Source organism: Gobio gobio (assembly GCF_949357685.1).
Source record: "Gobio gobio genome assembly, chromosome: 20".
NCBI lineage: Eukaryota > Metazoa > Chordata > Actinopteri > Cypriniformes > Gobionidae > Gobio > Gobio gobio.
The window spans coordinates 1,056,026-1,079,442 of NC_137113.1; the positions used below are offsets into that span (position 1 = coordinate 1,056,026).

Here is a 23,417-nt window from a genome sequence, read left to right on the forward strand (position 1 = left end):
CCAAGTCGTGTTTTACTGTCACTTCAGCAGCTCCAGGCACGTGAACAAAAGCGCCGATCTCATTGGTCGGCCAGTTTTTTACGCGCCGCGTCAAAATAAAAAAACGAACCCGAGGCGTTTTTTTTAAAAATGACGCTTTTACGCCTGGCGTTTTGCGCGTCGGTGTGAACACTCACATTGGCGCCCATTGTTTAGTCCCGAGGCGTTAAACGTCGGCGATAAACGCGTGCGAAAATCGCCCCGGTGTGAACAGGCCTTAAGACTAACTACAATTAAAAAACTGAACGTGCCACTCGAGCCAAACTAACGGCCGTCTCAGCACATCATTGTTCTGTTTTGTTGCTATGTTTTTCATTAAGAATAATAGCTAATGAACCCACAATTCCAGCAACCCGCCCCAGAATTGGCCAACCGAAAGTAACCGCGGCACAGGGCCGCATGCGTTCAGCCGCTCCGCGCACAAGCACAGCATTGAGGGAAACGCTGAGGGAATATTTTTTTCACCGTCACATCCCTAACGTATAAAAAGGATAATACATTTTGATTATATTATTCTATTTTCCACAATGTCAAACGAACGCAGTTTAACCCAAAATGCAAGCTCAGACACGGCTTCTGCCATATAAGCTTGTGCAGTTGTGCGCTCTGCTGCACTGAACACTAAGAAGAAGCAAATATATTTATTAAGTATAACGGGGCTATTAAAAATGGCTTGGCTATAAGATAATTGAAAAAAAGTATTTGAATTTTATAGTGATTTTATAGTGTAAACATATGCAAGCGCGAATGAGAGCCGTTTTGAGCGGGATGCCAGGTGTTCACGAAAAAACAACAACAATCGAATCACAAATTTGAAAATTGAATACCAACCCATCGAACGAATATTCGAATATTCTGGTCCAGCCCTAGTTGAGGCGCAGCCTCTCGAGGAGAAAATCCAAAACAAATGAGCGCCGCTCATACACAGAAACTCAGTTAACATAGACTGTTAAAATTGTGCAGTTTTTATATTTATAACATATGATACAGTTAAGCAACATCACACTAACAAGAGTGTGTTTTCCCTGAATATCATCACGACTGAAAATGACACTGATTTCATACGCCAGTTCCATAAACAATTCATTAACAAAGTCACTTACATTTAAATGCAATATTGAGTGTTTTTGTTCTATTTCAGCAGCGAAAATAGTTCCAAACAAATATCACAGCAGAACCATAACACATCTCACAGCATCAGTGTGTGTGTTAGTGACTGATTCAGCGTTTGAATGAATCGGTTGAATCAAAGATTCATTGACCTGTTCATAAACGACCATAGACAGTAAAGTAAACGACCGCCAAATTCTTGAATGAATCAGCCTTTTCACTGAATCGACTCAGTGATTCACTCATTCAGACGGTCACCTGCTGCCACCTACTGGTGCTTTAGTTTCATCTTTACAACATTTTCTTATTTGTATATTGAAAAATATTTAAAGGTCCTGTTTTTCGTGTTTTTTTGAAGCTTTGATTGTGTTTACAGTGTGTCCCTCCTTCAGAAACACGTAACGAGTTCTGATTGTGCCAGCGGTTCACGTGTTGTGATTGGACAGCAGCTTAGCGCACGCAGAGCGCACGTTACCGGAAAGGTCGCGCCTCTCACCATAACGGGGAGATAAACGCGCTCAATGATCTCTAAGTACGGCGGCCCTGGGAAAGCCAAACAAAGGTGACTTGACTCCGGGATGAAAATAACAGCGTCTCGACGACATGGCGACAAACAAACTATACGAACGCAACCGAACGCAATACTTCCTCTTCTCCACGCGGGAGCAACAAGACCACGCCCCCTTTTTCGCGTATTCTTGTGGGCGGAGGTTAGTCGACAAACTGCTCTACTGACGTAATTAAAGCAGGAAATACCAGGATGTAGAACAAACCGGCCGTTCGTTGTAGGCTTTGAAAGGGAACTTCTGTCAAATAAAATATCTCGCTTGGCATTGAACTTTGAGCTTTATAATTTTACAGGTATTATATTATCTAACAGCAACATTACACACTAACTAAAGTTTGAAAAATGGGATCACGAAGAACAGGACCTTTAAAATAATCTCATAACATTATTTAATGCAGTTGTAATTTTTCAGTGTAAAGGATTTAATTTGATTGGTAACAGCCTATAATGTCTTATTCTAATTTAATTTATAGATAAAATTTAAGAATATAAAAGGAAAGCAGAAGCTTAGCCTTAGTAAGATTATGGAAAAATGCCCTTTATAAAAAGGTAAAAATATCACATATTTCAAAGCTGATTGAACACTGGTGAGAATATTGCTTCAGAATATATTATATTTATGAAAAAAATCCGGATAAGCAAATTTTTTACTCGGACAAGTGAATGACAGATTTACCCGTGCGATGGACAAGCACGTGAACCGGCTTAATGTCAAGCCCTGTCTTTTCTTTAAAACATTTATTTGGTTATGAATTAGAGCCTTACTAATAATGCATTGGCTGCGTTACCCTGTGCACTTTTGTGCTTTTAAATGCATAAAAATCATATGTTTGTGACGAGTAAAATGTCTCTGTTTGTGCAGGCCGGACGCTGTTGGAGAGGTTCTTCCAGCAACAGGATGCCAGTGAGCCGGAGGAGGTGGAGAAGATCTGCTCCCGGATCCTGGCCATGGGTCTCCTTCTGCCCTTCAGCGACTGCTTCAGAGAGCCGTGCGGCAGCAGCGCTCAGATCACACACACGTTTGACGTGAGTCCTGATAGACTTCACACTCGGGGTGCTATACGGCATCATCATAATCATTTAACCGCTGTACTAAAAATAGCCACCGGGTGTCATCCACATTGCATTGATTGTTTTGTTTTTTTATGCAGTTTCCTGTACATTTCTGTTCAAATATCACTTCCATCACAAAACACTCACCAAATATGGACCCTTGAGACCTTTCCGACGATATGCGTTTTGTCAAGATTAGAAAAGATTTTGATTATAAAGTAGTTAAAATACATTTTGTAATACGAAACATGACACCGCCCACTAGGGGAGGAGCCCGCTAGAAGAATTTAGAGTACCGTTTCCATGGTAACGCAACGTCTGATTTCAAAACGTTTTTCACAGGATGAATTTTCAGTTCATAAGCTTTCAAATGATACCGAATTTATGATAATTACTAAAATATATGATGCGAAAAAAAGGTGATCAAAAAAAGAGCCAGCGGTGACAGTTAAGGGGTTAAAAAATCTATAAGTTGTGCAGCACAAAACTAGACATGTGTGGTGTTGTTTGAAAGCTTAGAAGCTCAGCTTTCATGATAACACAATCACTTTTGCATTTGTTACATTGAAGAAGATAATAAGGTCTGAATTCGACATCCCCACCCCCCCCTTGAGAAAATCATATGAATAATATTACATTTCATTTTTATGTCACACGAACTCACCAAAAATAGTCATACATCAAATGAAAGCTCTCACCCTCAGGAATATCACTGTGTAGTTTATTCAACCGATCCAACACGTTACAGTAACGTTATTATTACCCAAAATAAGACTATTTGCACATGTCTGTGAGCAAGCATGGCCAAACCACACTGATATGTGTCACGATGTCCAGATCAAAACATGCAATGCAGACCAATACTCTTATTATCCTTAGTTATGACTAGGGTTGGGTACTTTTAAGGTCCCCGACCGAATTACATCGGTACTACCGATTCACATTAAATCAATCGGTACCAAATTTCGGTACCTGAGAACGCATCTGGTGATATAGACGAGTGTCTGTGAATATTAAACCACAAAAAGACTATTAACTGGGTTCCCGCGGGGTCTTAAAAAGTCTTAATGTCTAAAATTCGAATTTAAGGCCTTAATTTAAGGCATTAAAACGTCTTAAATTTTAAGACGCCAGATTTTTATCCAAGGTCTTAAATTTCATTCAGTTAGGTCTAAAAAAACGGTTTTATCCTCGTTCATTTCCAGAAACGCTGGCTGCAGAAAGATATTAACGTTACACAGTAGCAAAAAAGTATCGAATCGTGACTACAAAGCGGAGCTCTAGAGTGTTTGCTACTCCGCCCTCAGAGCGTTCATTCGGGGTGTTGTAGTTCTTTCTGGGGGATAAAACTACAAATCCCATGATAAATGCAATTAACTGCCCGCAAAATACATTTAGTAACGTTATATTTTGTTGGCCAGAATGAGGCAGACATGCATTGATTTCTATTATTCTCTACAGTGCTAAAGTCTGCACTCAATCAGCACTGATGCCTTATTATTATGAAGATAGTGAAGGCTTGAAGAACTCAAATACAGCTTCGTTTCATCAGTCAAAGCGTTTCTATCTTCAGTTTATTCTACATCGCTAGCTTCACACTAGGGCTAACGATTACACAGGCAATGTGGAGTTTCTGCTCGAGGGCGCCCTCTGGCTTCAGTATGAGAACTTTTGGGTAACAAATATGAAAAATAATACTTCTCTCTAAATAAATGTATATGACAATCCATATGTTTTTCTCCAATGTACAGTTTTTCCCCCACAGTGGATGCATAAGAGGCGCATGTTTCTTATTAAATACATAGACTTTAAAAAAATGTATATCACAGATAAAAAGCACAGATTTTTTACAATAAATCTTTAGACCTTTCTAATGATTTTTAGTCATAGTCTGCATATTAACAGGTAACCCAGCAGTTTTTTTGTAAAATAAGTTTTCTGTAAAATATAAATGTTGTTATTATTAGTAGTATTATTATTAAATTGTTATATTTATTCTTAAATACTCAATTTTTTATTTTTAAATAATTAAAATGTTATTGTAATAATATTTCTAATTTTGTTAAATATTTGTATTTATCGAATATAATCAGTCTCATTAATATATAAAATGTTATATGCATACTTTTCATTTGTAATTAAAAAAAAATCAATAAAAAAAAAAATCATTTTAACCAGAATAATCGCAATTAGATATCTTCCCCAAATCGTGCGGATCCCTAGTTTGGAGTAGCCTGTTCAATCTCTATTAGGATATTAATATGCTGTTTTGTAATCTATTCTATTTAAGGGCAAGTTTGTTTTAGCCTATTTTCATTTTGAGCCTCAGGTTTTGGCCATTTGGCATGTTGTTGACTGTGGAGGGTTACTAATGGCATTGCTTTATCTGTAAATTAAATTAATGCTTTTTCAATGACTGAATGTGAATTCATTGAAACAAAATGATTTTTTTATTTATTTCTTTGATTTAAATAACTGGTAATGTGTTGTATTGGTCTTAAATTTCAATCTTTATGGTCTTAAAATGTCTTCAAAAGGTCTTAAATTTGACTTACTGAAACCTGCAAGAACTCTGTATTTTAATATTCGAATCCTGCGTGTCTCTGTGCGAATGAATGAAGCGCGGTTTACCACACACACACACACACACACACACACACACTCACTATCACTGACGGTCACGTGTTTCCATCTCTGCCTCTCGTATGAGGACATGAACGCACAAACGTCATCTCCAGAGCCACTTTATGAGCATTTTACCGTGGCATTTGAGAAAATCTACCGTCATAAACACAGAAACTCGAAGGTCTTCACGGCAACCCGTCAAAATAAAAGTCCTGTTTATCTTGACAAATACATCACTGTACAATAGAGTTTAGATGCGTCTCAATTAATAATACTAACACTAATGTAGTAGTAATAATAATCAAAACTTTATTTTTTAAGTAATACATTAAAATGTTTTAATTTTAACCGTATAAGGCTCAGTTGTGCACTTTGTTTGACAAAAAAAGTTTAATTAAATTAAAAGAAATTAAATTAACGTCTTATGTCTTCATTTGATTACCAGAAAATATACAACACATAATTTGTGGGAAATCTTTTCATAGAAATGAAATTAAAAAGAAAAAAAATATGGTTGTTTTTATGAATAAAATTAATAAAATTTAGTAGCTAGTAGTCTACTATTCACTAGTAAATATTACAGTACTCAAACATCGCAGACAGAGAGCAGGGCATAATGCCAATAACTCTTCTATAAATGACTGCAGGTTCTCTACAGTTATTGATGGAAATCCTTAAAGTACCGAAAAAAGGTACCGTTGGGTATCGGTTAAAATGTGTTCGGTACCCAACCCTAGTTATGATTGTCTTTGTTAGCTGCGTTTGTTGGTGACGTCATCGCGTATTGTGTCATCCGTCAAAAAAGCGGAGTATCTCAGCTCTCTATAGACATGTCAATCATGCTTCTAGACCAATCAGAGCCTGAGATCTCCCTTTATAATGTTGAGGAGGCGGAGCCTTCTTTTCGATCTGGCTTCAGTCGCTGCAGATGAGGAGGAGTTGTTATTATGGAGTTATTTGGAAAGTTTGGACAGATTTTATTCTTTTAGAAGGAGATATCAAGGAGATTATTTTTCCTATTTACCGCCCCCTAGTGGAATCAGCAGTAGGAACATACACCAAACAGGTTCAACATTACAGATTTTCAAAGATTATATCAAAATATGTTTATCATGAAATAGCGTCTCCTACAACAGGGTCACATCCAAGATCAAACACTTTAATCAGCATCAGCTCGTCAGTGTCTGAAACGCTTCAGTCTCTCTAAGCCCCGCCTCTCTGAGAGCTGCTCTGCTCTGATTGGTCAGAAACCCTTTGATTGGCGGTTCAGAACAAACCCACACACCAGGAATAACACACTCTGATGATGGCCACATATCCAGTCTTGTTGTCCTCTCTTACTGGCTTTGGTTGGCATCATGTGATCTGCTGCTTGCTTGTGATTGGCTCTTACCAGAAATGGCTCTGCATCATCTTTTGATTCCCAAGAAGCGGAGGAACCGTCCGAGCGCGTCTGTACTCGCTGCATTTAGGTGTGTGTGTGTGTGTGTGTGTGTGTGTGTGTGTGTCTCTGTGTGTGTGTGTGTGTGTGTGGCTCTGTGTGTGTGTGTGTGTGTGTGTGTGTGTATCTCTGTGTGTGTGTATCTCTGTGTGTGTGTATCTCTGTGTGTGTGTATCTCTGTGTGTGTGTATCTCTCTGTGTGTGTATCTCTCTGTGTGTGTGTGGCTCTGTGTGTGTGTAGGGATGCAGTGAGACTAAAGTGTGTGTTCAGCACTTTCATTACTTATTTACAGTCCCAGCTGGGCTCATGTAAATCAGGGCTCTCTGATTGGCTCATCTTTGGTGTAGGACGTCACTCAGTGAATGATGCTATTCTCCAGCATGCAAACCCTCCACTGCATCAGTGTCTCTCCCTCACACACACACACACACACACACACACCGAGAGAGAGAGGCTGTTGTCATAAGTAACCTGATCTCACTGCAGGATGTTGTGTGGATGGAGCTGTGATGGAGCAGATGTCCTGGACTCTGCTGTGGCTCTGGACCATCAGCACCGCGCAGTGACCGACCGGACGCAGGACAGCTTGTGTGTGTGTGTGTGTGTGTTTCAGCCGAGTCATGCGTCTGAGGTTTAATATGGAAACCCAAAGCTCCTGAGACGTGCATGCGTGTGCTTGTTGCCATGGCGATGAGCAGCGCTGCAGGATGAGAGGATGGAGGCGGGTTCGTCCTCACCCATCAGAGGTCATGAGGAGGACGGAGGAACACCACTGGACACGCTAGAACTCCAGCAGGTCCGCTTCACTGATCCTGGACCTGTCTCTGAGAGTTTGGCTGATCTCAGTTCAGCTTCTGAACGCTGAGCCACTGATCCTCATCCTGTCTCTGAGAGTTTGACTGATCTCAGTTCAGCTTCTGAACGCTGAGCCACTGATCCTCATCCTGTCTCTGAGAGTTTGGCTGATCTCAGTTCAGCTTCTGAACGCTGAGCCACTGATCCTGGACCTGTCTCTGAGAGTTTGGCTGATCTCAGTTCAGCTTCTGAACGCTGAGCCACTGATCCTGGACCTGTCTCTGAGAGTTTGGCTGATCTCAGTTCAGCTTCTTTCTCTCTCAAACCTCTGCTGCTTCTGCTACTGAGTGCTTTTAGAGGGAAAGTGCCCTTAACTGCTGGTCTAGGATCTGTTTTCTTCGTAATAGCATATAATTAGATCCAGTGCGTATCTGTATTTGTACTCGTCAAATGATTCGAATGTTTCGCTTTTAGTTATGCAGCCAATCACAGACGTGTTTGTTGATCTCTTGAACGCGATGGCCAATCACAGGTGTTGAATCCACTCACCGCTTGAGTGTGTGCTGAGTTTAGCACGTGTGTGAATCCTCTCAAAGTGTGGATATTATGTAAATAAGAGATTCATTGTGTCGTCGCTTCAGTGGTCTGCTGTGATTGGTCGGAAAACAAACGCTCATTAGCATATCTGAATTTCAGCTGTTGATACACAGCACTTTAAATCAGTATGTTTTATCTCTCTCTACGTGTGTGTGTGTGTGTGTGTGTGTGTGTGTGTGTGTGTGTGTGTGTGTGTGTGTCTCCAGCAAGATAAGCTGTACACATGGGCGGCAGTGAGCCAGCCTCCTCCATCGCTGGAGCGCTTACCTGGACACCTGAAGAGCCTGTGGCCCTCGACCAGACCAGGAGAGGAGCAGCGGCCCGGGCCCAAATACACGGAGGATGGTATGAACACACACACCAACACACACCAACACACACGTGTGCAGATCTGGGCTCTGTTACACACGAGAAACTGACCGGTTCTCAGCTCGCAGCAATAATACACACACACACACACACACACACGATCTCGATCACATGACACTGTTACTACACAGTGAGAGAGAGTTTGAGTTCACCACAGAATTAAAGAGTTACTTCAGTGATTTAGCATTAAAGGGTTAGTTCACCCAAAACTGTAAATTGTGTGATTAATGACTGAGCCTCATGTGGTTGGACACCCGTCAGACCTCCGTTCATCTTCAGACACAAATGAAGATATTTTAGTGTAAATCTGATGCTCTGAAAGGCCTCCATTGGCTCAACTTTACACTCTCAAGACCCTTAAAAGACACTAAAGACTAAAGTTACAAAGTCCATCTCACTACAGCGGCTCTACAATAACTTTATGAAGACGAGAAAAGTTTTTGTGCGCAAAAAAAAAAGTGAACTGAGCAGTGTGTATGTGTGTGTGTGTGTGTGTGTGATGGGTAGGTTTAGGGGCAGTGTGTGTGTGTGTGTGTGTGTGTGTGTGTGTGTGTGTGATGGGTTGGTTTAGGGGCAGTGTGTGTGTGTGTGTGTGTGTGTGTGTGTGTGTGTGTGTGTGTGTGTGTGTGTGTGTGTGTGATGGGTTGGTTTAGGGGCAGGCGCGGTGTGTGTGTGTGTGTGTGTGTGTGTACCTGACTGGTGTCCACAGGTGTTGGCGTGAAGGCCCCTTGTGATAGCGTGACCGTGGGTCCGAGGAGGTCGCGTGTTCTCTCGTGATCATGCTTATACTCCTGACTGTGCTCCACTCTCAGCTTCTCTCGCGGTAAAACCGCCTCGAAACACGGAGCATAACCGGATGGAGGCAGGAACTTGAACTCGCCATGACGACCGCCCAACAGGAAGCGCACTCTGAGGAGGAGAAGCGTTAACAGCCGCTCACACGAGAACATCTGATACCATAAGCAACCATAACTACATGAACTATAACAATCGCTGAAGAGAACAGTCCAGAGGAAGGGGAAAAATACTGACAGCCAATCAGAATCCATCCTGCTTTAAAGGGTTAGTTCACCCAAAAATGTAAATTGTGTCATTAATGACTGAGCCTCATGTGGTTGGACACCCGTCAGACCTCCGTTCATCTTCAGACACAAATGAAGATATTTTAGTGTAAATCTGATGCTGAGAAAGGCTTCAGATTGGCCTCCATTGGCATTCAGTACATTTACACTCACAAGACCCATAAAAGGCACTAAAAACGCCGTTACAAAGTCCATCTCACCACAGTGACTCTACAATAATCTTACGATGCGACGACAATAGTTTTTGTGCGCATAAAAAATCTAAATAACAGCTTTATCCAGCTTGTTCTTGTCTTCCGTGTGTGTCTCCACGACGCATGCGTGAGAATATGAGCAGATCCGGCGTTCGGACACATGACCCAGAAGAGATTTGTTTACGAGCAGAGGACAAACTTGTAATACATTTATTTCTTATGTTTATGCCAGTAATAAACCGGAGAAGTTTCGCAGTGATATCCTATAATTTTAAAATAATTCCCTATTCACTTGTAGTGTCTCGCCTTTACAAAACAATAGTCATTTTATTTTAACATTAATATCGTTACTGTCACTTCTGAGCCATTTCATGTGAAACACATAAACACTTTGCGTTGAATGTCATATTTCGCTGTATTTCTGATCAAATAAAGGCAGAAACGTTAACATTAATGAAGATCAGTGATTCCACACACTGACCGCTCGGCTGAGGTCAAGGGTCGTCTCTTAGATTCAGATCTGAATGTCTAAACTGGGTTATTTCTCTCACTTCTGCGTTCGCAGCGGCCGAGGAGCCGGAGGGTGAGTAACTCCATCACTTCTGTGTGTCATCATCGCTTCAGACACACACACACACACACACACACACACACACACACACACACACACACATCCGCTCATTTCCTCTCATGCTGATGTTTGTTTACTAATGTTGCCTAGCAACAAGGGCAGATTCATCACCGCCTCTGCATCCACATCTGTCGTCGTCGCCGATCAGAATGAGCTTCATCTGTGTGAGATTTCTCATGTTTAAGTGCTGGAGATGCTGTGTGTGTGTGTGTGTGTTTCAGAGCATCAGGCTGTCGTCTCAGACCTGAAGAAGCAACAGGAGGACGAGATCCGGCACATTCAGGTGCGAAACATGCAGATGTCATGGGGTTTATTGATGATGCGTGAGACGCTCGCCTCATGCTGATTGGTTCAGAGTCAGATGTCTCATTCGGGGTGTTTATGACCAGTGCTCTGCTGCTTGACGGATGTTTAATAGTTCCCGGAGTTTGTTTGAGTTCAGAAATAGAAAATAAACATCTGTCATGAGCTCAGTGGAGGCGTGCGCGTCAGTGTGAGCGGCCAGCAGAGGGCGGCAGCAACACACACTTCACTCATCAGAGTCATGTATAGTGTGTGTCACATGATCTTTCAAAATGGTCAAATTGATATTGTGAGATAGATTTCTATCACTTTAACACATCCTTGCTCAATAAAAGTATTAATTTCATTTACAAAAAAAATGACTGAGCCCAAACTTTTGAATGGTAGTGTATATTGTTGCAAATATTTCTATTTTAAATAAATTAAGCAAACTTTTTCCAGGATTCTTTGTTAAAAAAGTGATCCCAGGTTATTAAAAAAATTAAGCAGCACAACATTGATAATAAATCCTCATATGAGAATGATTAGTGAAGGGTCATGTGACACTGAAGACTGGAGTAATGATGATAAATTCACAGGAGTAAATTATATTTTAAAGTATATTAAAATAGAAAACCATTATTTTAAACTGCAATATTTCACATATTACAGTTTTTTTTCTGTATTTTTGATCAAATAAACACAGATGATGAACATGAGACTCTCACAAACAAATACACACACACATACACGCATATATATATGTGTGTGTGTGTGTGTGTGTGTGTGTGTGTGTATATATATATATATATATATATAGTGTTTATTGATTATTTAATTTATTTTTAATTGATTTATTTTTTAATTATTTGTTTTGATTTTATTTCTTTATTTTTCTTTATTTTAATTTGTTGTTTATTTATTTATTTTAAATTTATATTTGTATTTTATTTATTGTTGTTGTATGTATTTTTTATTTATCATTTCATTTTTCTATTTATCATTGTATTTATTTATTTCTATTTATTATTTTCTATTTTTTATTTATTTATATTTATTTTTAATTTATGATTTTTAAAATTTATTTTGTTTTTATTTATTTGTTTTATTGATGTTTTTATTTGTCATTTCATTTATTTATTATTTGATTTATTTATATTTTCTATTTTTATTTATTTATATTTATTTAATTTATATTTAATTTATGATTTTTATTTATTTATTTTTATTTATATTTATTTTGTATTTATTTATATTTGTTTTATTTATTGTTGTTTTTATTTTATTTTTATTTATATTTATTTATTTTACTTTTTTTATTTAGATTTATTTTTAATTTAGATAATTTTTTTTATTTACAGACATTTATTTGTATTTATTATTATACTCTGAACTCAGGTCCAAAACCAACGTTTGTTACATGTGATGTATTTATATCAGCACTGGCATCATCCATAATGATAGGAGAAACCTGTCAGTCAACCACAGAGAGACGAGCAGGACGATACACTTTACTCTGTTTCTCATCTAAAGGCTGTTCTCTATGAGGTCCTGTGGGGTCTGTGAACTGTCCCTCGGGCTGTGGGCATCTCTTGTTGTGTGTTGAGTCTGAAGGCAGCTGCTCCTCCTCAGTTCTGCAGGAAACCCGTGTGACATTTGCTTCCGCCGGAACACAAGCGACCTGTCGTTTATCTCTCTCTCTCTCTCTCTCTCTCTCTCTCTCTCTCTCTCCTTCCCTCTCTCTCTCTCTCTCTCTCTCTCTCTCTCTCTCTCTCTCTCTCTCTCTGCAGGAGGAGTCTGTGCTGAAGACGGTGAGTCTGAAGCAGGAGCACGTGTGTGTGATCGAGCAGCTGGAGCAGACCATCGAGGACCTGCGGAGTAAGATCGCGGAGCTGGAGCAGCAGCAGCCCATCCTCACCCAGGATCAGGAGTGCGGAGGGCAGGACGGCCTCCATCCGGACGTCTGCCATGTGGACCTGCAGACTGAAGCCCTGATGCCCCTGGAGGCCAAATCTGTGCAGACGTCTCCTGTGGACGAGAGCTTTAGGTTTAGAGAAGTGCCTTCTGTGGAGGCGCAGGCGGGAGCGAGTGACTCCTCACTGGGCTCTCAGGCTCCGGCTGGGCCTCCAGCGTTTGTGTGCGTCTGCCAGCAGCAGTCACCGCCTCCTCCACCTCTTCCAGGAATGAGTGCTCCTCCTCCACCTCCCCCTCCACCTCCTCTTCCAGGATTGGCTGTGCCACCTCCACCACCACCTCTCCCAGGCGTAAGTGCACCTCCTCCTCCACCTCCTCTACCAGGCGTAAGTGCACCTCCTCCTCCACCTCCTCTACCAGGCGTAAGTGCACCTCCTCCTCCACCTCCTCTACCAGGCGTAAGTGCACCTCCTCCTCCACCTCCTCTCCCAGGCGTAAGTGCACCTCCTCCTCCACCTCCTCTACCAGGCGTAAGTGCACCTCCTCCTCCTCCTCCACCTCCTCTCCCAGGCGTAAGTGCACCTCCTCCTCCACCTCCTCTTCCAGGTCTGTCTGCACCTCCTCCTCCGCCTCCTCCACCTCCTCCAGGTCTCTCTGCTCCTCCATCTCTGGCTCCTGGAGCCTGTGCGCCTCATATGTCCTTCGGGTTGGGTTCCCTGCCTCCTCCGCTCCCGCTGGGTCTGTACGCTTTAGGAGCGCCACATGAGAAGCCGCCGCGCAAATGCCTGGTGGAGCCGCCCAGACCCATGAAGCCGCTGTACTGGACACGGATTCAGCTCCACTCCAAAAAGTACTTTTGCTTCACAATCACTGACACATCACCACGCTAATATCCAGAATACTCTAGGCACTATAGCATATGTTAGGGCTGGGTGAAAAAAATTGATTCTCATTTTTACAAACCAATATTGATTCTTAAATCCCAAGAATCCTTTAGTCATCCTGTGTTCAGTTCAGTTGTAGCGCAACTCCCATTTAATCACTATAATCTTTGTGCTTTATTACTATTGATATGAAACTAAGTCTCAGATGTCAAATTATGTACATTTTATTACAAAACTCAAAAAATACAATTTTGGCGCTGTTTAATGTGGCGTCTCAGTTCAACAGAAGCGGCACATGACCTGATCATCTCCGTTTTAATACCAGTTACAACACAAAATAAACATGAATGAGCATCTGAAGGTGATAACTTACCAACATCATGTCTCATGTAATCGCTCAGTGTTTCAACCAAAACAGCTTTAAATGTCATATTTACCCCAATGACCATTAACTCGTCAGTCAGCTAGAAAACTCTGCACTAAATTCCATAGTCATTATGTTTGAATAAATCCATCTAACTGAGTAGAAATATGATTATGTATTTGTAAAGTTAGTATTATAAAAACATTTGAGTGTAATTTAAGTGTTTGAACGTGTTAAAGTTTTGAAGTGTTAACCTTCACTATTTAGTTCACAGCATTAGTTGAGTTTTCTCCTTGAGTAAATGTGCCGTGATATAGGCCCATATCCAAAATAATCCTATTTTGGATTAACCCTACCCAGAGCTCCCCACATACAGTGGTGTAAAAGCAATATCAGTGTCACACAATTATCCTTTCCAGTGTTTGCTGACCTAGGCCCTGATCACACAGAACGTGTTTTTCAGCGCGTGACATTCACTTCACAACAGATGCAAATTCGTGTCATGGGAGGGGCTTCAGCCAGCGGCTCGTCTCTGTGTGAAATGGCTGACATGGATTGTTTTAAAATACGGCGAATAAGCTCAATGTGCCGCTTTAGCTAGCTTGTAGTCTCATTAGGGTGAATTCAGGGGGATTGGGACACTTTTTCCAAGTCATCTCAATGGCAGAAAGTGTCCCAATCACCCTGAAATCACTCTATGTAGAGCTCAAATTGAGTAAAGAGCGCTTTCTACATATCCTCACACTGTCCGACCTCCTCACTCACTTTCTTCCAAGCAAGGTCCTTTTATTCCTGTTTCTATAAAGTATGAAGATGTAGTATGACGTATGAAGGTCGTCTCGGTCCGGATCAAACTGAACAAAGGTTCGGTTCGGTTCTAGTGTGAGAGCATTTTCTGGATGGTTCGAACTTTCAGAGCATTTACAGGAACTTCCTGTCTATGTTTAAATATTCTAATGATTATTTTAAATTTAATCTCAGCTATATTGATTATGAAAAGTGAAAAGATGCGCAATATGTCAGAAGACAGAAGGTCCGAAATGATTTTGAGCACTTCATAAAGTTTTGTTTTGTAGAAAGTCTTTCTTTAAAGTGAATTTTGTCATTTTAATCAATGTTTCATCAGCCAATCGCCTGGATTTAATAAATAAGAAGCAAATATAGCAGACAATAATCGTGATATGAAGGCGCCGGCGCGATCACTAGCATTGCTCTTGAACACGACTCATAAATAAACCCAAACTCCGCCTCACACACATGAGAAATGTGTGTATAGAAAGCTTGAAATGTCCACTTTTAAACGAAACAATTCCAAACGAACAGAAATAGTCCAGCAATGCGCACTGTTCACTAGTGGCCACGATATGAGTCTGTTCAAAGACGCTGACGTCAGACGCACGTCCATTCACAAACCAATCAGTGTCCAGATGCCGCCCACATGATGATGACGACAGGACACGCGTGTGTCATGTACAGTTCTTTAGTGCACTCGCATGATGGCAATGTCAAACCAAACCACAAATAACCGAATGTATAAAATGTATCAAAACATGAACTCCGGTTCTGACCTTCAGGTGTGAAAATGCCCTTATGTAAATGAGTTAGCGTGTAAAACAAATGCCACAGATCTGCAGAAAGCAGACCGTCTAAGCTATCATGGTCCTCATATGAGGTCAGAGTGAAGTCTATACTAGATGACCTCAGGGTCCGAGGAGTTTAAGAGGTTAAGGAATCACACATGGTTTTCACCTACTAGACCATAAACAGCTGAACAGTGAACCTGAGCTACATCCACAGACCTGAGGATCACCCTAGCAACCAGGACGCAATGCCCTAGCAACACCCTGTTAACGGCATGTCATAGTGGATGTTGATCTATAGTGTGAATTATTGAATTCTGTGGTTGAGATGTGAGATATAACTAAATAAAACCGTTAGTTAGATGCATACTTTAATTTGAGTTGTTGAATAAAGTCTTTGTCCTCCGCAGGGACATGAACTCTCTCGTCTGGGAGGCGATCGAAGAGCCATCCGTGGATTTTGATGAGTTCGTCGAACTTTTCTCCAAAACGGCAGTGAAGGAGAAGAAGAAACCTCTTTCGGACACAATCAGCCGGTCGAAGACCAAGCAGGTGAGCGTAGACTGCGGGTCATCCGGTGTTATGTCTGCGGCTCAGGATGGGCTTCAGTGGGCCGGGACGCTGGGGAATATTTCCATGACTGAGCTCTGAGGTTTGTGTACAGATCCCGGCTCCTCTGCAGACAGCTGTGAGTAAAGGCCCGGGCCCTTGGCTCCGGCGGAGCATTCCTGCTCGCAGTTCTTAGGAGGGCATTTGTTGATTGGAAAAATGAGCGAAAGGTCCCGTAAAAAGCGTGCTCATAAATCTGATAAACACACACACACACTCATTCTCAGTCGGTTTCCTCAACCCCAAGAGCACAGAGAGCTTAACATCAAACACACTTACACAAAACCACTGACACTTCATATAGAAATGCTCTTTTTCCAGATCAAGTAGAGGAAGCAAGTATGGAATCACTCAATGTTGAGTAAAAAAATATGGAATCGACAACAAAAAAAACACAATTAGTACTTTGTTGCTCCGCCTGAATCCTTCACTAATGAAGAACAATATTCCCATCAGTCTTTGCAGGATGGAGCTTTATCAGTGACCAAACGTCCCAATTCGCCTACTTATACTACGTCCTAAAAGTATGTACTCTTTTTGTGAAGAAAAAGTACATACTTTTGAGTGTGTAGCAGAAGAGTATGCAAGCTTTGGGACTACTTCGTCATCTGTTACGTGCGTCCCGTCACCGTTTAAACTGCCCTGTCAATCATCGTCACAGTTCAAATCCCCCACTTTCAGTTTAATTTCCTACCGTATCGGAGAGAAATGCAGTCGCTCGTTGATCTGCCTTTCGTGGGTCTTTAATGCAGAGACTCCTCTCATGTGTTTGCAAAGTTAATGGCCAAACGTATTACAAAAGTTCTCAATGCTGCTGCAGGTGAAATATAATGTGGATAATATTGAATAAATATCTTTTCGTCAGGTTAAATACTGATAATTGCTCACTCAAACCACTTTATCTAATCCTCTCCACTTAACGTCAGACTCGCGTAACCGTCATGTTTGTAGTTTTTTAACACTTTTTATCCGTGTTTGTAGTTCTAATCGAATCCTCGTCCATCTCGCAATGGGTTATGGGCAATATCAGCCGTTAGAGTGCGCATCGATCTGCACTTCGGATTCTGACCGGAAATAGTCGACCATCCGGGAATCTTTGGAATACTTTTTTCAACATACTAAGATTTGGGACATACTAATTCTTTTTTCCAATACTATTTAGTACGGATAGTATGCGAATTGGGACGCAGCAATTGAGTCGATATGTCCTCTCCTGACGTGTGTGTGTGTGTGTGTGTGTGTGTGGTAGCAGTGTAACAGGACGTGTGTGTAAACTCCTCAGATCTCCCGTTTGTCTCTGTGTCGTCTTGTTCCCGCCTCCGGCTCGTGTCTTCACCCGGTTAATGGTCATCCTTGACCCGTCGTCTTCACCTGTTTGTTTAGGAGCTGCTCGTTCTTCTCCTGATCAAAGCCGGCCGGATCTGACCGAAGCTCCAGGCATTACTGTCCCAAAGACCAGACTCTGAGATCAGAACTGAGCGCACAACCATACAATAATCACTCCAGCATTTCATCTTTAACACACCGAGTGTGCGTTTTATATATATATTTATTAGATTTCAGCCCAACATTTATTTATTGTAATGTATTTATTGTATTGTTTATTTAAATAAAACACACAAATATTATATTAAGGCATTTATTTAAATAGAATAAATAAATATTTAATTTATATATGTACGGTATATCAAAATATTTAATAGATTACATTAATATATTTCTTTAGATTTCAGTCCAAAATGTATTTATTGTATTGTTTATTTAAATAAAAACCGCATTATATTTATTAATGCATTTATTTAAATAAATGTGTTATTAAATATTGAATCATGGATTTTATTTAAATGCATAAATATAAATGTTATTTAAGTACATTAACATTTTTATGCATTTTATTTATATTTATTTATTAGATTTATTTTCATTTATTTTTCTTTTTTCTTTTATTTATTGTATTGTTTATTTAAAAAAATGCATATATTTAACTATATATTTTAAAAAAATATATATATATATTATATTAATGCATTTATTTAAATAAAATATATAATTAAACATTTATATTTGTTTATATAAAATCCAGGATTTATTCTTTTTTAATGCATTTATTTAAATAAATGTGTTATTAAATATTGAATCATGGGTTTTATTTAAATACATAAACATAAATGTTTAATTTATGTTAATGTTAATTAACATTTTTATGCATTTCTTTTAAATATTGATTTATTAGATTAATATATTTAGCCCCAAATTATTATTTTTTATTTATTGTATTTATTTAAATAAAATATATAATTAAAAAAAATTCTTTATTTATTTATATAAAATTCAGGATTTAATATTTATGCATTTAAATAAAACACAATTTTATTTATTAATGCATTTATTTAAATACATTAAATATTGATTGTATTTAAATACATAAGCATACATGTTTAATCATGGATTGTATTTATATAAATATATTTAATTGTGATATTTAAATGCGTAAATACTTTATTATTTTTAATAAATACATGGATATAAATCATTTATTTTTAATACATTAATACATATATTTAACTGTATTTTATTTAAATAGAATAAATACAAATGCATAGATTTTCTTTCAACTTACATTTTTTTAAACTGTTGCCTTTATTTAAAGCAACAATGCAAAAAAATCTTGTGAATTATGGGCTGCACATGAGCTGTTTTCTTCAGATTGAAGTGTTTATCTCAGTCCTGTCTCTAAACATGTTTTTCACGTGTGTCTCAGATCACATGACGCCCAGACCTGAGGTTAACCACACGAATGCTCAATATTTGCATATTTACAGCCCATCATTAACATAAGCTGTTGTTGTCCGGTCCATCCGTCAGCCTGTCATGTGGTGTATGGCTCTCCAAGGGCTTCTGGGACAGAGTGTTTGAGCCGCGCCGTTTGCTGAGCTGTCTGCCGTCTGTGGCTTTCTCTGCGGAAGGTGTGTGTGTGTGTGTGTGTGTGTGTGTGTGTGTGTGCTCATGCTGTAACTCTGAGCTCCACACGTCTCATCAGGAATGAGTTCATCTTTACTCCTGAAGGAATGCTGAGACTGGCCAATCCCATAAATGCTGTAGTTCAGGAATTATTTACTGATTCATAATAGCAGCTGTTCACATGCGCTGTAAAGCAGATGATGCAGTGTAAAGCAGATGATGCAGTGTAAAGCAGATGATGCAGTGTAAAGCAGATGCAGTGTAAAGCAGATGCAGTGTAAAGCAGATGCAGTGTAAAGCAGATGCAGTGTAAAGCAGATGCAGTGTAAAGCAGATGCAGTGTAAAGCAGATGCAGTGTAAAGCAGATGCAGTGTAAAGCAGATGCAGTGTAAAGCAGATGCAGTGTAAAGCAGATGCAGTGTAAAGCAGATGCAGTGTAAAGCAGATGCAGTGTAAAGCAGATGCAGTGTAAAGCAGATGATGCAGTGTAAAGCAGCAGATGCAGTGTAAAGCAGCAGATGCAGTGTAAAGCAGCAGATGCAGTGTAAAGCAGCTGATGCAGTGTAAAGCAGATGATGCAGTGTAAAGCAGATGATGCAGTGTAAAGCAGATGATGCAGTGTAAAGCAGATGATGCGCTGTAAAGCAGATGATGCAGTGTAAAGCAGATGATGCGCTGTAAAGCAGATGCAGTGTAAAGCAGATGCAGTGTAAAGCAGATGCAGTGTAAAGCAGATGCAGTGTAAAGCAGCAGATGCAGTGTAAAGCAGCAGATGCAGTGTAAAGCAGCAGATGCAGTGTAAAGCAGCTGCTGCAGTGTAAAGCAGATGCTGCAGTGTAAAGCAGATGATGCAGTGTAAAGCAGATGATGCAGTGTAAAGCAGGTGATGCAGTGTAAAGCAGGTGATGCAGTGTAAAGCAGGTGATGCAGTGTAAAGCAGGTGATGCAGTGTAAAGCAGATGCGCTGTAAAGCAGATGATGCCGTGTAAAGCAGATGATGCGCTGTAAAGCAGATGATGCAGTGTAAAGCAGATGATGCCGTGTAAAGCAGATGATGCCGTGTAAAGCAGATGATGCGCTGTAAAGCAGATGATGCAGTGTAAAGCAGATGATGCGCTGTAAAGCAGATGATGCGCTGTAAAGCAGATGATGCGCTGTAAAGCAGATGATGCGCTGTAAAGCAGATGATGCGCTGTAAAGCAGATGATGCGCTGTAAAGCAGATGATGCAGTGTAAAGCAGATGATGCGCTGTAAAGCAGATGATGCGCTGTAAAGCAGATGATGCAGTGTAAAGCAGATGATGCAGTGTAAAGCAGATGATGCAGTGTAAAGCAGCAGATGCAGTGTAAAGCAGATGATGCAGTGTAAAGCAGATGCCGTGTAAAGCAGATGATGCGCTGTAAAGCAGATGATGCAGTGTAAAGCAGATGATGCAGATGATGCAGTGTAAAGCAGATGATGCAGTGTAAAGCAGCAGATGCCGTGTAAAGCAGATGATGCCGTGTAAAGCAGATGCCGTGTAAAGCAGATGATGCAGTGTAAAGCAGATGATGCGCTGTAAAGCAGATGATGCGCTGTAAAGCAGATGATGCGCTGTAAAGCAGATGATGCGCTGTAAAGCAGATGATGCGCTGTAAAGCAGATGATGCGCTGTAAAGCAGATGATGCAGTGTAAAGCAGATGATGCAGTGTAAAGCAGATGATGCCCTGTAAAGCAGATGATGCAGTGTAAAGCAGATGATGCAGTGTAAAGCAGATGATGCAGTGTAAAGCAGATGCCCTGTAAAGCAGATGATGCAGTGTAAAGCAGATGATGCGCTGTAAAGCAGATGATGCGCTGTAAAGCAGATGATGCGCTGTAAAGCAGATGATGCGCTGTAAAGCAGATGATGCGCTGTAAAGCAGATGATGCAGTGTAAAGCAGATGATGCAGTGTAAAGCAGATGCCCTGTAAAGCAGATGATGCAGTGTAAAGCAGATGATGCAGTGTAAAGCAGATGATGCAGTGTAAAGCAGATGATGCAGTGTAAAGCAGATGATGCAGTGTAAAGCAGATGATGCAGTGTAAAGCAGATGATGCAGTGTAAAGCAGATGCCCTGTAAAGCAGATGATGCCGTGTAAAGCAGATGATGCAGTGTAAAGCAGATGATGCAGTGTAAAGCAGATGCCCTGTAAAGCAGATGATGCAGTGTAAAGCAGATGATGCTGTGTAAAGCAGATGATGCCCTGTAAAGCAGATGATGCAGTGTAAAGCAGATGATGCAGTGTAAAGCAGATGATGCAGTGTAAAGCAGATGATGCAGTGTAAAGCAGATGATGCAGTGTAAAGCAGATGATGCAGTGTAAAGCAGATGATGCAGTGTAAAGCAGATGCCCTGTAAAGCAGATGATGCAGTGTAAAGCAGATGATGCCCTGTAAAGCAGATGCCCTGTAAAGCAGATGCAGTGTAAAGCAGTAAAGCAGATGCCCTGTAAAGCAGATGATGCAGTGTAAAGCAGATGATGCAGTGTAAAGCAGATGATGCAGTGTAAAGCAGATGATGCAGTGTAAAGCAGATGATGCAGTGTAAAGCAGATGATGCAGTGTAAAGCAGATGCCCTGTAAAGCAGATGCCCTGTAAAGCAGATGATGCGCTGTAAAGCAGATGATGCAGTGTAAAGCAGATGATGCAGTGTAAAGCAGATGATGCAGTGTAAAGCAGATGCCCTGTAAAGCAGATGCTCTGTAAAGCAGATGCCCTGTAAAGCAGATGATGCAGTGTAAAGCAGATGATGCAGTGTAAAGCAGATGATGCGCTGTAAAGCAGATGATGCGCTGTAAAGCAGATGATGCGCTGTAAAGCAGATGATGCAGTGTAAAGCAGATGCCCTGTAAAGCAGATGATGCAGTGTAAAGCAGATGATGCAGTGTAAAGCAGATGCCCTGTAAAGCAGATGATGCCCTGTAAAGCAGATGATGCAGTGTAAAGCAGATGATGCGCTGTAAAGCAGATGATGCGCTGTAAAGCAGATGATGCGCTGTAAAGCAGATGATGCGCTGTAAAGCAGATGATGCGCTGTAAAGCAGATGATGCAGTGTAAAGCAGATGATGCAGTGTAAAGCAGGTGATGCAGTGTAAAGCAGATGATGCAGTGTAAAGCAGATGATGCAGTGTAAAGCAGATGATGCAGTGTAAAGCAGATGATGCAGTGTAAAGCAGATGATGCAGATGATGCAGTGTAAAGCAGATGATGCAGTGTAAAGCAGATGATGCCCTGTAAAGCAGATGATGCCCTGTAAAGCAGATGATGCAGTGTAAAGCAGATGATGCAGTGTAAAGCAGATGATGCAGTGTAAAGCAGATGATGCAGTGTAAAGCAGATGCCCTGTAAAGCAGATGATGCAGTGTAAAGCAGCTGCTGCAGTGTAAAGCAGATGATGCAGTGTAAAGCAGATGATGCAGTGTAAAGCAGATGATGCAGTGTAAAGCAGATGATGCAGTGTAAAGCAGATGCCCTGTAAAGCAGATGATGCAGTGTAAAGCAGCTGCTGCAGTGTAAAGCAGATGATGCGCTGTAAAGCAGATGATGCCGTGTAAAGCAGATGATGCAGTGTAAAGCAGATGATGCAGTGTAAAGCAGATGATGCAGATGATGCAGTGTAAAACAGATGATGCAGTGTAAAGCAGATGATGCCCTGTAAAGCAGATGATGCAGTGTAAAGCAGATGATGCAGTGTAAAGCAGATGATGCAGTGTAAAGCAGATGATGCAGTGTAAAGCAGATGATGCAGTGTAAAGCAGATGATGCCCTGTAAAGCAGATGATGCAGTGTAAAGCAGATGATGCAGTGTAAAGCAGATGATGCAGTGTAAAGCAGATGATGCAGTGTAAAGCAGATGATGCAGTGTAAAGCAGATGATGCAGTGTAAAGCAGATGATGCAGATGATGCAGTGTAAAACAGATGATGCAGTGTAAAGCAGATGATGCCCTGTAAAGCAGATGATGCAGTGTAAAGCAGATGATGCAGTGTAAAGCAGATGATGCAGTGTAAAGCAGATGATGCAGTGTAAAGCAGATGATGCAGTGTAAAGCAGATGATGCAGTGTAAAGCAGCTGCTGCAGTGTAAAGCAGATGATGCAGTGTAAAGCAGATGATGCAGTGTAAAGCAGATGATGCAGTGTAAAGCAGATGATGCAGTGTAAAGCAGATGATGCAGTGTAAAGCAGATGCGCTGTAAAGCAGATGCCCTGTAAAGCAGATGCAGTGTAAAGCAGATGCCGTGTAAAGCAGATGCCCTGTAAAGCAGATGCTCTGTAAAGCAGATGCCCTGTA

At 40.7% G+C, this 23,417-nt stretch overlaps 1 protein-coding gene across 1 annotated transcript in view; it reads left to right on the forward strand.

Annotated features, from left to right (window-relative positions):
* Positions 1 to 23,417, forward strand: part of fmn2b (formin 2b) — a gene marked incomplete at its 5' end in the record, with an annotated part of 122,932 nt that overhangs the window by 25,062 nt on the left and 74,453 nt on the right. Inside the window, 6 exon segments of the mRNA XM_079845517.1 lie at positions 2,580 to 2,743; positions 8,436 to 8,574; positions 10,440 to 10,457; positions 10,727 to 10,788; positions 12,578 to 13,551; positions 15,940 to 16,081. Of these exon segments, the coding sequence (XP_079701643.1) occupies positions 2,580 to 2,743; positions 8,436 to 8,574; positions 10,440 to 10,457; positions 10,727 to 10,788; positions 12,578 to 13,551; positions 15,940 to 16,081 (1,499 nt within the window).